The sequence below is a fragment of the Cannabis sativa genome, chromosome 5 (genome assembly GCF_029168945.1).
Source record: "Cannabis sativa cultivar Pink pepper isolate KNU-18-1 chromosome 5, ASM2916894v1, whole genome shotgun sequence".
In the NCBI taxonomy this organism is placed as follows: Eukaryota; Viridiplantae; Streptophyta; class Magnoliopsida; order Rosales; family Cannabaceae; genus Cannabis; species Cannabis sativa.
Genome location: NC_083605.1, coordinates 58,121,829 through 58,137,442, shown reverse-complemented (window position 1 = coordinate 58,137,442; position 15,614 = coordinate 58,121,829). Strand labels below are relative to the sequence as shown.

The following is a 15,614-nucleotide window of genomic DNA, read 5'->3' as shown; positions in this document are numbered from 1 at the left end:
TCTAGGTAAAGTCTGTCGGTACCAAATCACCCACGAACTTGGATAGACGATCAAATTCCAGGGTTTACTCGACCACTGTCTTCTTCCCTTGGGTCAGCTTCACAAAATCTTCCATATGTGAAGTTCTTACATCAATGTAATAAAAAATTTCTTCAAACATGGTCATAAACTCTTCCCAAGACATGGTGCTAACATCTCGGGTCTGACCCACAATATCCCACCAGATACGTGCATGATCTTGTAACATGAATGCAACACAATTAACTGGTCCCTCCCCGTCACCCTCATGTTATCTAGGATGCGGGTAATAGTGCCCATCCACTGCTCAGCCTTGATAATATCAGTACCTCCCAAGAACGTTGGAGGTTGTAGCTTCACAAAATGTTCGAACACAGAATCTCGGTGTGGCAGAATAAATCTTGGGTTACCCACCAGTGGAACAGGAGCTGGCGGTAACACTTGTTCTACTAGAGCTGCTGGTGTCGGTTGTCTAAACTGATGCAGTTCATCTTCTTGACGAAGTATAATGCTTCGCATTTTGTGAAACATTTGCTGCCAATCAGCAGGTAGATTAGCATTATTAACCCCCGCGTTATCCCCTGAATTCTGCGGAGGCGCAGGCGGTTCTAGTGGATTGGCTTGGTCATTACCAAGCTCTATGTGCTCGCCTTGTGGTCTAGATGATTGTAGAGGGTCCATTTTTTTTACAAATAGCCCTGAAATCAACAACTCTGGCGAGTCAGGCACCAGTACCACACTTACGCACTTATTGCCTTAACCTTAACTTAAACTTACTATTTCTCTTATTAAAGTAAACATTTATCGATTTAAACATTAATCATGCTTTTCATATAACTGTCACTTTTTGATGCTCATATACTGCCTAAAATGAAAAGTGGTAATTAAATAATCACATAAGCAGTTAAGCATTTACTCTCAACACTTACTGCACCACGAGTCGAGCTTGTCTTTAACGATGATTGTACATATTCAGCCAGTTTACAGGAAGTTTAAAAACCTTGGCACTCTGATACCGAATTGTAGCACCCTAATAATTAGGCAGGCTACCATTTTCAGATAAACATAAACTAATCCCGCTAAACAGAAATTACTAGAAATAACAGCGACATTAAACTTTAAATTATTTACAGAATGAAAACATAACTTGTAACTATTTAAACTTTACAAATCATTCTAAAATATTATACATGTTTCAGGATCTCGTAAATTTTTTTCACAAAATATTGCAAGTCATTTAAACTTGTCGACCTAAGCGACAAAACTGAGAATATAAAATACATCAGCTGGTAGACCCAACCCACATGGTCTAGTGTGGCCTGAACATGTACAATCGACCGCCAAGCCCTCGAACTTATGGTTGATCACAACCAAATTTACCCTTTCCTGCACAGTAGAGCACCCGTGAGCCAAGCCCAGGAAGACAGTAAAAAAACAGTATGCAATATATTCTCAATTTAAATAAATACTGATGTCACTGCATCTACTATCTATTTAGCATAGACCTACGTGTTGCTCTCACACGTCTATTTACAATAAGACCTTAGATTGGTTTATCTCGATTTTGATCACCGAGTCTAACCTAATTACGATTTACCAGCATAATTATTTATCTTAACATGTATAGCAATACATTGCATTCAAAATCATTTAATCACTAGAGTAATAATCTTAGACCATATAACCACTCACTTTAGGGTAATAACCATAATCTCGGTTTCTCACTTAATCACAAGCATAATATCAAACATGAGAGCCACTGCACTTAACTCTACGTGCTAACTACTGTCTTACATGGTATCCCAAGTATGTGGAGATTCCAAATCCCCGGGTGTTCTTGAGCAAGCATCGGTAGTCCTAGTCACACATTCCTAAGATTTCACAAATAGGGTTAATCCCAAAATTCACTTTCAATAATCACATAATTAGCATTCCATTTATAGACTAACATATAGAGTTCAAAACAAGCTTTCAAACGATATAAAGAACGTCCAAAACGGAGTCCCGAGTCAAAAGTTATGGCTAAAACAAAATTGGAAAAAATAAGTAATCCCACTGCGAAACCTAGTCGCGGGGACTGGGTCCAAAACACCCAAAAAATGCATTTTTAACGCCTAAAAATGCCCAAACACAAACCTAACTTCACCTAAGTCATACACAAGCAAAAACCATGCTAAACCAATGTATTTTCAGGCATTAGACTCCCAGAATATAAGCTCATACATAAAAGCATGATCCAAATATCAATACAAATTCTCAATTACACATGCTTGAACACAAAGCTTCAAACCAACTAAAAATACCCAAAAAAATTAGAGCACAATCCCATAAATTCAATCCATAATTTCAACCCTAAAATCACTTAAAACCATCTAGATGCAATCTTTATAGTCCCATTAGCTTAGATACACAAATAATTACCAGTATACCTTAAAATTACAACAACATGCATCATCAATCCAAGAACATCATAAAGAACAATTAGTGAACTTCAACTACCAGAATTTAAACATAATCAAAGAGGGATTAGAAGCTTGCCACAAACACAAGCTTCAAGAAATGAGATCACACAACAATCCCTCACCAAATCCACTCCAATTTAAGCTTGATTTTCCAAAATTGATTTGAAAATGAAAAAGGAAAATAGAGAGAGGGGAAGGTTGGCAAGGGCAAGAACAACCCAGAAATAATTTATCAATTTGTAAAAATTTCATTTTTATTGAAAAAGTCATATATGGTCAAATGACCAAAATACCCTTATAGTCAAATATAACCATATACACATAAGTAAGGGCAATGTTGTCATTCAAATTACACATGTATAATTCAATAAATTCAGATTTCTCATTTAACATATCAATGCCACAAATAAATCTCAAAAATATATTTTGGGCACTAAACCCGGTTCGGCCCAAAATACCGATTGTGATTATACCGTGCCGACTTGTCAAAAAATACCTACACATAGACAGAACAAACATGCTATATAATAATATAGTCAATAAGCACGATATATCATTAAAATTACAATCTTACCCTTCTCTGGTCAAAATTATGAAAATGCCCCTAATACACCAATGGGGTCTTAAAATGTAATTTATAAGTATAGTTTCACATATTAAATTTAATACATAATTGAACTAGTTAGGGTTGCTAATCCGGTTTCATAATCCCTAGGGTATTACAATAACTATGTCAGTGTCACTCTGACCACCATGTTCTGGGCATTCCTAAGGTGTTTTTCTCATTTTGTTTTGGTAGATTTCGATTCTCAAAATTATTTTAAGGTGTTTGGTGAAGTTTGATAATTTTTTGAATTTATTTAAAATTATTATAAATTATTTAGTTTATTTTAGATAATAATTATAATAAATAGTTAGATTGCTCAGATAATTATATATTAATTTTATATGTCTCACTATGGACTATAAAATATTGTAGAATTGTTAAATTTAGTTTTTTTTTTTAACATTTTTATAATTTTCATGAATTTATTTAGCTAATGTATAAATTAAATATGAAAAATACTTAGGTGATGCTAAAACAATAAAACGTATTTTTTAATACTATTAACTATTTATGCTATGAAATAGGGTTTATAATTTATTGATTGATGTATGTATTTATTTTAATTATTTGTGACTAATTAACTAATTAATTTAGTTTCAATTAGAATGAATAGTAAAATAGTGTTCATTGTTTGAAAACTGTTAATATGATATTACAACATAAATCTAGTGTCTAGAATTAATTTTAGACCAATTTGAGATATTTTATTACTTTTAGTTAATTAATTTATGTTTTGTACAATTTACAGTGTAATTTTGAACATAAATATGAATAATATATTATACATATTTTTTTAAGTAGATTGAATATATTTTATGATCTATATAAATAGTAAAGAAATATGATAGTTTATGATTTTGATAGTAAATAATTATATATTTGGTTATTATTGTGTATGTAAAGTAATAAATATTAAAAATTAAATGATGATGGAAAGAAAATAAATTTCTTTCTAAGTTTATCAAAATAAATAAACTTTCTAGCTAGATTAAATATTTAATATGTAATTATTGAATTTATTTGCTACTTTGTACGAAAATGGTATTTTAATAAAATTTCAAGTAAAAGTGTTTGTATGAACTAATATTTACATTAAAAATGTTTGTACCAGTACATGTAATGTGTTGATGTCAATCAAAGTGATAAATTGTTATGTTTGGTGTGCCATGCAAGTAAAATTGACTTTCGTGTTACGTAGTTTGACGTAAAATTTCATTATTAATATTGGGCTTTATGCTTGAATATACTTTAAGTGTTATTGTGTTATTGGGTATTTAGGATCTTGTTCTCAATAAAGAAACTCGACGAGAGGTTTGAGGGAGAGAAAAAAGATATACTTAGCAACTGAGGTAAGAAGAGTGAGCATCTATGAACAGGGTGTATGTTGAAACATGCGATTTTATTGTGAGTTTGTTGTTTATGTGCTTATGAGATTTTGTGTTATGGATTGTTTATGTTGATATTATTAGCATGAGATAGAGATAAGGTTTTTGATTGCTTGTGTGAGAATAACACTTGTAGGATAAGTTTTTCTGCTGCTTGTGTGAGCATAGCACTTGTAAGATATATTTTTCGTTGCTTGTATGACTTTACTAGCATGTTCTCTTATCATGGGTAAGTACAACTTGTGATAACGGATTTTCCCATTGGATGCAAGTGTGGGAACAGCACAAGGCAGGGCAGGTTACACTTCATGTCTAATCAACATGAGTGAGAGTAGATTATTATATGTGAAGATAATATACGATAAGATACTGTGTGATAAGTGTGTGAGTAGCATGTATTAAGTTTATACTATGATATGATATATCATATGTAGGAATAATGTGTGATACGATATGTTGATATAGTGTGTATTGATTTGATGTTAAGATATTGTTATATTGTATTCTATTGATGATTATGTTATCTAGTTGGGAGAGTTATGTCATATATAGTTCTTCTTACTGAGCTTTAGCTCACGGGTACTCTATGTGTAGGTAAAGGAAAAACCAAATAGCGAGGATGCGAGCTCAAAGGTTTGAGTCAAAGGCCAAGTATCCATTTAGGTCAAGGTCTTGGTACAGGATCCAAGTCCAAACCCATCAGGATCCGAGTCCAGGGTTAGGGTCCAGGTCTGAGGTTTGAGCCCAAGTCCATGGTCATGGTATGGGACTGGGATAAAAATCGACCCTAAACTCTTTGTGAATATTATAATACTAGCTAATACATGTCATTTGTTATGTATTAAATAATACGAGTCACATTATATTAAAATTTATAATCGTAATAATTAATACAATACAATATTTTATCCAAACAGTATTACTATTTAATACAATACGACCCTTATATGGTCTGCCAAACGAGCCCTAAGTTCATTAACTAAGAAAAAAAGATGGAACTAGTAGGGATGTCAATTCGTGTTCACAGATCGTATTCGTATTCATATCAAGACTCATGTATTACAGGTATATGTTTGTCCTGGATACGACTCGTATAATAATCGTGTCAAAAAATAAAACCCTTACATGACTCATTTATACACAACACAACTTGTGAAACCTTTTATATATAAATGTTGTTTACACATGTCAACCCATTAACATATTAATGACATGTTTAACACATGACAAATTAACACATTTATGACTTGTTAAAATATTAAAATAACTTTAAATATCTCGTTAACCAGTCAGTTTCATATTGGTCGTGTCAATTTAAACACGACCTCGTTTATTAAACAGATTAGACAAGTTAACTCAAATACAACCCAAACCTATTTAAAGCAACATTAACCTGCTAACTTTCGTGCGATCAACACTGCAAAGCTCTCTCTAGCACCAAAGTCGATCCTTGAAGAAGATGAACACTCCTCTCTCTCATCTATCCTTCTAGTTAGGACTGCTTCAATCAATCATATATCTACAGTGTTCTATCTCACCACATCCTTGTTCCTCCATAAATAAACAATGTCCTAGTCAATCCATCACCACATGCTAATTACTCAAGTTATTGTTAGCAATACGGAGCATGTGATGAATCTTCTCCTATGACACGTATCCTTCATTTGTGTTAGATATTCAAAGAAAATCTTTCCAGAGGGAGCACACATTCCGATCAAGAACCAGGTCATCTCTTAGAGATGCAAAACCATCATCTAACCAAAAAAAATACAATAGTCCCATTCCTTCCTCAATAGGAGCTTGGAACTTATTTCTCTAAGTCCCTCCACTACATGGTGCACAGATTCAGTCACAAAACATGAATGTTGAACCTGTACACAAACCACCTTTCCGTGGTTACAATAATTCTCAAAATACGATAGAATACGAGCATGATTCATTCGGCTGCAGCTGCAAGTGACTCTATCGTTCTGTCTCCCACATCAGTCATGTTGAAATGAGGCTTACAAGGGAACACAAAAATAGTAGACTCGCCACTTGATGGCTGAAATGCAGATGAATATCTGGTTGAAGTTACTGTAAATCTAGGCAACTGTTGCATGCCAGAGGCAAGTGGTACAAGCTTGTAACCAACAATTTGCTCAGACTTTGGAAGAACATAGATGGCATCATTGTGTGACCCAGACAAAACAAAACTTTGTGCATCAGCCAATGACAACTTGAGTTCTTGAAGCAACTGTGTTTGGTTCCTCACTTTAATATAGTATGTAAAGGGATCTCCCAGAACAGCATAAGGAGGACATTCTAAACTCACAACCAAAGGTGACAACTCGAGATTCACATCAGGAAGTCTTTGATCAGTCAAAACCAAAGATGCTGCTGAGCCAGGCTGGTCTCCAATCCCAGCATATCTTCTCCATTTGATACGTACACTTCCTAACATGAGTTTTGAGACATTCATCTTTGGCTTGACACTAAAAACCTTCTTAAACTCTTCTCCCGGTACAAGAGGCTCAGGGTCCGAGTGATCACCACTGTTTTGCACAGAACATAACTTTCCAATGTCATCATCTGATTCAACTGAAATGGATATTAACTGCAATGGTACATCAGAGCAATTTTTAGCACTAACAACAAGTATACTTGTTTCACTCAGAGGTAGTGTTACCAGCTGATCAGAATCAGGAACTGGCTTGATTTTTGAGGGTAACAATGGGTCATTCCTGAATGGCAGCATAAATTGATGGTTTATTAAGATGGCTGTCTTTCCTTCAATCTGTAAGCTCTTGTGGATGTTAACTATATGGGCAGTTGAATCATTGCCATCGGGGGAATAACCTAGTGATGCATATAGCATAACTGGTTTCGGCCTGTGCCACTTAATTTCCAATTTGCAAGACCACGAGTCTCCAGAATTTAGAAATGGAACAGACACCAAACCAAATGATTCTTGAATTTTCTTGATATTATCAGCACCCAGATTAGATTCATCCTCCCCTTCTGGTCCAGATATGCCAAGAAGTTGAACATGATGACTATCCAGAGTGATAGGTTCAGTTTCCCTCGGACTGAACAAACCACCACCCCTTACATCTACCAGATTGATCTTTAATTCACCAGAATGAACAGCATGTCCCTTAGAGGCCACGGTAACAGGTATCACAAAGCTCTCTCCAACAAATGCAGGGCCAGAAGCATCTATGTTTAGATCAACTTGTGGATCTGGTTCCTCAACCTGGGTCGCTTTCTGTCCAGTAAATGCCAGAGCACGATCCTTGGTTGGATAAGCCTCCACACGGTCTTCAAACTTCCAAAGAGGCAAATCACCCATCGAAGCGGGACTCTCAGCTCTGCAACAGATTGTGAAGTGGGGACCCATTTTCGCAATAACAGATATGCATTCAAGTTTTCCACTTTGATCTGGAATCAGTCAACAAGCTCACTTTATTATTAAGAAATGAGAACATGGAGATGTCACAAATAAGTAAAGGGAAAATGAGAGCAGAAACAAGAAAATAGCTAAAGGTAAAGTGACCAAATCTCGAAATAAGAATTGAACCCCTTGTAATGTAAATTACTAGCATTAATAAAATAACTAAATCCTTGATATCAACCTAATCTAAATGCTTGAACAATTCGTCCGATGTTGACACAATCACAAGGAAAACAAACTCAGTAGCATTTCAAAGGTCCAATGTTTTACCCTCGAATGTCATTTTAGTTGAAAGGCTTAATATAGCAGTTTCTATATAAAAAAAAAAATCCATATTTGACCATACCGTTTCATCGTAAGTTGAGTTTTTTTATATACTACTATTACTAATTTAGTTTTTTCAACCTACTGGTTGAGGTTAAAAACCATTGAAGAGAGTCAGTATGCCCTTTGACCATATTCTAGCAAACACTAAGCACCTTTGAGGAATCACTTGCACACATTAGTTAATCCAAACTGCAATTAATAATATAATTTTATGTGGAAGGGCAGGTGTACAATACTTTGAAGAGCAAATATATGTTTATTCTTGTCTATATGAAGGAAGATGAGATTAGAGTTGATTTACCAGATTTGATGTCATATGTTAGGCGCAGCCACCTGTTTTGAGAAAGTGACAGAGAAGGGGCAGCCTCTACTCGTTGACTCTGTTGATCATCATTTGCTGAATCTAACTGAGTTCGTTGAGAATTCACAACAAAATTGCAAGCAGACTGATTGAACTGGACTTCTAACTGATCAACTTCAACAGTAAGAGGTAGTTGTGATAGAAGTGACAATGTAATCAAAGTGGAGGAACCAGGTTTAACTATGTGTTCATGAAAAGCAACTGAAGCAAGAAGAACCACTCTGAGGGGGCTGACAAGATCAATCTCAAGATGAAGTTGATTAACTCCAGTTACTCTGAGATCAGCATCGCTTTCGAGTGAAGTCAAACTCAACTCTCCACTAATAAGCTCAAACACTTCCTTGTGTATTAATTCCTTTTGTTCAATACTAGCAGACCCAGCTGGATTACATTCTTTTCTGGAATACTGGACACCACCAGTATCAGATGATACAGGGAGGGCAGCCATTTCAAGAGAGTACTCTATAAAATCCTTAAGCTGACCTTGTTTCCTAGAGCATTCTCGCAAATAACCCAATACTTCCCACAGCAAGGAGACCCATCCTTCTTGTCTGTATAGATTTGCAATACCATCAAAAAGTTGTTTTGCACTGCTGAAATCCCCCACAACATAGTATTCTGAAGCCATCTGGAATCCACAAAGAGCAGCCATTCTCTGGACTTTAAAATTACTAAATGATTCATATGATTTTTTAAGCAGAGCAATAATTTCAATGGAATCTTGAAACCTTTTTCCTTCAGAAATGGCATAGTGAATATATTCATCATCAGTGAGGCTGAAAGTGAAGAAAATAATTTCAAGCTTTATAGAAAACCTAAGCCAAATCAAAGACAATTTTTAAGGAAAAATATGGCTGTACATCAATAAAACTTGACTTACGGTTGCATTAGAAATGCATTTCCTTGCTCAATTAATCGAGCAAATTGACCCACAAATAGTGAAGCTACCACAGAGTCAGTGCTATTATCACTATCATTGAAAGTTTCTGACAATGAGACGGCACTTTCCAAATATGATCTTTTCTCCTTCAAGTACTTAGCAGCCAACTGTTTCAGGTAAATGTTTTCATTCAGCTCAGCGATATGCATCAATAACAAAAACAAGTAGCTGATTTTCTAATTATTATAGTTGCATACTAACTTTACAGCAACTGGATAAGATAACTAACCAAGTTCAATTATAGGAGCCATCTAGTAAAATAGAAAATGAAGACTACAATTAATAATGGGAGGACAAGTGCATAGGTGAGCAAGTCCCATAAAAAATTGATAAAAATAACTAACCAATGGACAAATTGCTTGGAGAACAAAAAAACAAAAAACATAAAACATAGCCAAACATATGTTATAGAAATATATATTTATACATAGTATATTATCGGTATCTTTGTGGATTTTTAGTTCTACGGATTTTCATGTTTTTTCTACCTCTACTCTACTCAAAGATTGGAATCGGTGGTTGTAATTTAAGATTATCCCTTATCATTTTCTGTAATTCACCTTACTCTTTAATAATAATATTGTTCATATTTTTTAAAAAAATAAAAATAAAAAATAAAGAAACAAAAGACACGTATCCATGAGTGACCTCCACCAAAATTTATTAAAAACCCTCACATTTCTTTTTATATTTTCTGTGTGAAACTAAGATTCCCACCTAACTGTACACTAAGGAAACTTATTAAAAGCCCTCACTCACTTATGGTAGAGGAGAACTGTGGTGACAAACATTAACTTAGAAGTTTAAACAACAAAAACAAAAACAAAAATATAAAGCACGACATGAAACTCTCCATTGTTCTTATTTATTTTTTATAAAAAAAAAATACAAAGAGTAACGTGAGTTGTATAATCTAATATGTTTTGTAGATAATCTATCAAAAAGGTTTAAAAGGATTTAAGTTAACTATTCACATAATTCTAGTACCTTTAAACGTACTTTTATGTTTTGTTAATGATGACTAAAAGGTATGTCATGACAGGGCATAACATACTTACCCATTAAATGATTTTCCCAATCAAAATGCAGGAGATCTGAAGTTATGCCTCTCCAAATTCACATTTTCAAATGAGGAGTGAGAACATTGCCTGTTACAGTCTTACCTTACAACCGCTTATCCACTATATTTCTATTAGACAAATACATCTATATTCACCCTCCAAAAAAAACAAAAGACATTACATCTATACTCAGGCTATGCATGACGATGTATGTCCAAAAACATAAACCTCCTCGACAGACATCAGAATTCTTTGCGTGTGTGTGCACAAATAAAACTTTTTCATAAATAATTTTCATACTAAAGACGTTACATGCAAAGGGACAGATTTACCATTGCTTTCTTGATGTTACTTGTATGATGTGCTTACTTGAGGTGAATGGGAATCATTTGTATGGTAATGATTCCCGTTCACATATTTACAAAAAATTAGCACTGAAAAAATTAAGTGATACCCACATAAATTAAGGAGAAAAGACAAAGGAATGTCGTTACCCGTAATTATTATTTTTTTTTTTTTTGTCATTTTGTTTTGTTTTAGGGGAGTTCTATTTCCACCCCAAGTACACCCAAATATTAAAAAAGAAATTAAAAAATTACTACCATTTTATTTTACATTATTTTGCATTAATTTCAATAATTATTTTAATTCTTTTGGTATATATTTTTTAAAATCATGTATAATTTTTCTAATAAAAATTCATATATTTTTTTCCTTTTAATTGTTTTGTCTTAATATTTAAAATATATTTTATTTTATGTGTACATTTTTTAATAATATGAGAAGGAAGAAATGTTTTTAAAAAAATTAATATAAATTAAAGATATATATTTTATTTAAAATAAAATTTATTAAAATGGGACGTCTTTATAAAATTTTTGGGTACAAATAAAACTCTCCTTATTTTATTTTGATATTTAAAGATTAAAAGACAATTGTATCCTTAAAATATTTATGTTATCATGATCTCAATGTAAACTTTTTTATTTTTTTTGTTTCATTGTCTCTATTTGCAAAAAAATCTTTTTAAAAATGCACAATTTTCATTCGAATCTTTATTGCAACTTTTTTTACTTCAAACATGTTACAATGATATTTGTAATTATAATATTATTAACTCTGGAAAATAAGTCACCCATAATATGTACATTCATGTATTTTCTTATTCATTTTTTCATATTACATCTATTAATAAATAGAAAAAATGAAAAAATAAATAAATAAGGGCAAATTGGTCAATTTAAAATATTCCAATTACATTTTTTATATAGGGGTGGCAATTCATGTCATGACACGAACACGGCACAAACTCAATACAAATTATTGTGGGGTCATGAAAAATAGATGCGGGTTGAAATTACTAGGTCGAACCCAGATGACACCATTATTATTTGGGTAGGGTTAGATTTAACGCATGCAACACGAAATCGACAAGAATTGACCCATTTATATCCAATATATTATTAAAATAATGAATTTATAGTTAAAATATTATTAATTTTCATACAAAAATAGATAAATTAGAAAAAAAAAATGCTTACAAGAATATAAGATAGATAATTTATATTTGATATTAACAATTTTATTCATTGTATTGATATTTTGTAATAAATTATTTTATAAAAATTAAATATGCTATACCAATCATGTTGATCAACATGTATTGTAACAAAAGTATAGTCGACAAGAAAATACGACGGAACGAGTTAGGGTTGAGAGTTCTTGACACAAAATATATATGGGTCAGCTTATAATTCACCATATGTCAACCTGCATAACACGAACACGAATATGACACAACAACACGAATTGCCACCCCTATTTGGATATGTAAATAAGATAAATGATCATAGTTCCCTTTCAGCTATTTTAATTAAATAACATCATAATACAATTTTTTTTTGAAAAGTGACGAAGGTCATATGTATAATGCACTTTATATTTTATTCCAATTCATGTCTCCAATAAAGATTATGGTATAGTAATTGTGTCATTAATGCTTTAAATTCATGGTAAAGAGAACTGCTTACTTGATAGTAGTTTGCCGGACGAAATTCCCATTCAGTCAAAGATTTCTCTATGGTGCCTGCAATGAGAGATGAGATGCTCTGAATGGCTCCTGAACTTGTCTCTAGCAATTCAGCAAATACCAGGAATTGTCGACTCATCCACTCCCAATGAAGAAAAACCGCTTCTGGTGGTCCTATGACCTTTCTGTATGAAGCATTGTGCTGACGAAACCATGTAATGGCTTCTATAATCTTTCCACCATGCAATAACAAGGTTGATATTTTGAAGTGCACTTGCTCTGCAACAGTTTTAATCTCAATTAGCCGCTGTATAGCGGGTAACCTAGTCGATGTTCCAATCATCTGCATACAATATTTGACATAATCAAAAATGAAAAATGGAATCATTTTTATGAGATTAAGAAGTGTGATCTCTAGTTTCACAAAGAAAATAGTAGTCACCTGAAATACAAAGAAAATAGTAGTTGATTCACAACAAATTCAAGTATTAGCAAGAATCGCAATCTGTAAGTCTCCCACCAATACTTCATTGTATTCTTTAAATTACATTTGAGATAGAATCATTTGTTGAGCATAACTAAAGGGTTTGGAGTTTGGAGACTCTTCAATTGCACAAATAAAATATTGAGTATCATACGAGAATTGTTTCATTCAAGATTAAATCATGTACATGGAAGAGTTCTCCAACTGCCTATAGTTCACGGTTGGTGGAAAATTTTCTTATGCTGACATAACCTTATACATGCAATATGATTTAACAAGAAAGTTGAACAGCTTCTGAGCAAAATGGTCTGTTTTGGGTAGGAACTTGGCAAGCTACCATAAAACTCAACCAATCGAAAAAAAAATGACACTTTAAAGAAATAGGACTTGTATTAATAAAGAAGAAATAGAAGCTTAAGAGTGAATGTATAATCTATCCAAGAAGAAAGAAATCACATAACAAAACTCCAGTCCCTTGTAAAAAAAAAAAAAAATTACTCACTGATAGCATCTATGATCTATAAAAATTCTTAACGATGGAGTGAAAAGAATTAATAAATCAAGATATACCTCTCGCAGCGTGTGATAAGCATCTTCATAGAATCTAATAGCTTCAACCCAATCCCTTCTAAATTCAGCATACACAGCAACCTATATTTCAAAGGAGGTATGATAGAAAATTAGCACCACAATGAAGGTAGCGACAAACCAAAACCAGAAATATCCAAATTGCAACCCCAATAGTGCCAATAAAGGTTACAAAATTCTCAGACGACCAAGATCGTGCTGTCTTAGTTTTGGGGCAATGTTTTAACTTAGAGTAAAGGGGAAAATGCAGATTTTATACATTCCAAGAACCATTAATAAAGAAAGCAGACCAGCTCCCGCATTGCATCATTGTTTGATCTTTTAATGAACAAGCTATCTAAGAGGTTTCCCGCTTTACACCAACGAAACATTAAACTTACTGTTTGCATCAAATATTAGTAGTGCAAACAGATAAGAGAAAAAATGACCATAATCCTCTTCAGATAGTTCTATACATAATGAGTCAAAGCAAAAACATGATTTTTAAGAATCAAAGCAGTCAACAAAACAAACTAAAAAAAAGTAATGATAAGAAATTCACTAAAATATGTGATTCTTAAATTCTAAACTGTTACCACAATTTTGACCAAAATCTAAGCTAACGAGGCTTGCCTTGAAACAGTAGCGAACTTGCAACTCGACTGCACTGCAACTTTTCTTCTCAATTCGAGCTTTAATCCTTCGCCCTTCATCTCTATAGTATATGTTTGCTAATTCTCCAAATATGCTACCCAATCTGCACCAATACACAATTCAAATCAATTAAATATATTTTCTTTCTTTATTTTCCTTATTTGTCCAAAGAGGACCCTATAACATGAAAAATGCATACCTGTGAAGAGATTGTTTCAATTCAGTTTCATCATTTTGTGAGAAGGTAATAAAGTACTTCGAATCAATTTCAGCTCGCTTCCGTAGAGCGAGCATTCGATCTTCAGTAATGTCATCTATATCAAATACATTTCCTATTTGATCAAATTCTCCTCTTTCCAAAATATATACGAAATGTGTGTACAAATATACTGTATAAACACAAAAAAGAAATATACAAGAGATGACATGAAACTACATCTACAAACCTTTCGAATGAGAATGAACAACCACAAGTACCAATCTAATGTTTCGCGCACGAATCACCGTTCTGAAACAAAGACAGAAAGTTCATAAACACTTCTTTTTCGAAGGTAACGGCGAATAAGGTGAAAGAAAACATACTTGAGATTATCAAGATCAGAGCAAAGCTGAAGCCACTGAGCAGGATCGCCAGAAACGCAATCAGAGGATAAGAGAGCTGCAACGACGGCAGGAATCTTAGTGCGATGCTTGAGCAGCCAATCACGCTTCAAAATCCCGGCGGAGGCGGCGGAATCAGGTATGGAGGATTGGTCATCTTTGGGGTTAGGTGCTAGGAGAAGAGAGATCTTGGAAAGGTCCGGCAACGCAAGAGTGTTGATTGGGGGCTGAAGAGAGTGAAGGTGCGTGGATATGGTTTGGTGAAGGTCAGGGCATCCAGCGACGGAGACCAGACTCACCGGCGGACTACGCATCTCTTCTGGGTAATCCTCCATGGCTACCAAGGGAAGGAAGCTCGTTTTGGTTCCTCTGCTTCGTAAGTAAATCGCTTTTAGATTTAGCAGCGTCGATGATGACTTTCTCTTCAATAATATTTGTTTGGGCTTCATAAATCAATTGTTGTTGGACTTTCTGAACCGTCCCAAGCCCAGGCCTTACCCAATTTCAGATATAACACAGAAAAAAGATGAAATTACACTCTATACCCTTTTTTTTATATTGTCCTCTTTTATTTTTATCTTTTTTTTACAGTCTATCATTTTTACCTCTTTTTAAAGTGAAAATTACATTAAATATGGAGTTTTGTAAAATAATTACAAAAATATGACATTTATAAGTTTGTCACT

At 33.6% G+C, this 15,614-nt stretch overlaps 1 protein-coding gene across 1 annotated transcript; it reads right to left on the bottom strand.

Moving 5' to 3' along the window:
* Positions 1–5,605: 5,605 nt before the first annotated feature.
* On the bottom strand, positions 5,606–15,401 carry LOC115715697 (uncharacterized). Its single transcript, XM_030644361.2, has 9 exons — positions 14,911–15,401; positions 14,775–14,836; positions 14,528–14,642; positions 14,308–14,431; positions 13,678–13,758; positions 12,625–12,966; positions 9,474–9,640; positions 8,534–9,369; positions 5,606–7,892 (listed from the first exon to the last, which is right to left on the bottom strand). Exons 1-9 carry the CDS (start codon positions 15,375–15,377, stop codon positions 6,409–6,411), a joined length of 3,678 nt encoding a protein of 1,225 aa, XP_030500221.2. The 5' UTR covers positions 15,378–15,401; the 3' UTR covers positions 5,606–6,408.
* Between the last annotated feature and the right edge of the window lie 213 nt (positions 15,402–15,614).

What these genes read in the sequence shown, in the direction of transcription:
- LOC115715697 (XM_030644361.2), bottom strand. Translation starts at nt 15,377, where the DNA reads ATGAAGCCCAAACAAATATTATTGAAGAGAAAGTCATCATCGACGCTG. An exon ending in TGTTCATTCTCATTCGAAAG is followed by an intron (nt 14,643 to 14,774) that starts GTTTGTAGATGT and finishes TATTTGATATAG; the next exon opens with ATGACATTACTGAAGATCGA. An exon ending in TTGAAACAATCTCTTCACAG is followed by an intron (nt 14,432 to 14,527) that starts GTATGCATTTTT and finishes GTATTGGTGCAG; the next exon opens with ATTGGGTAGCATATTTGGAG.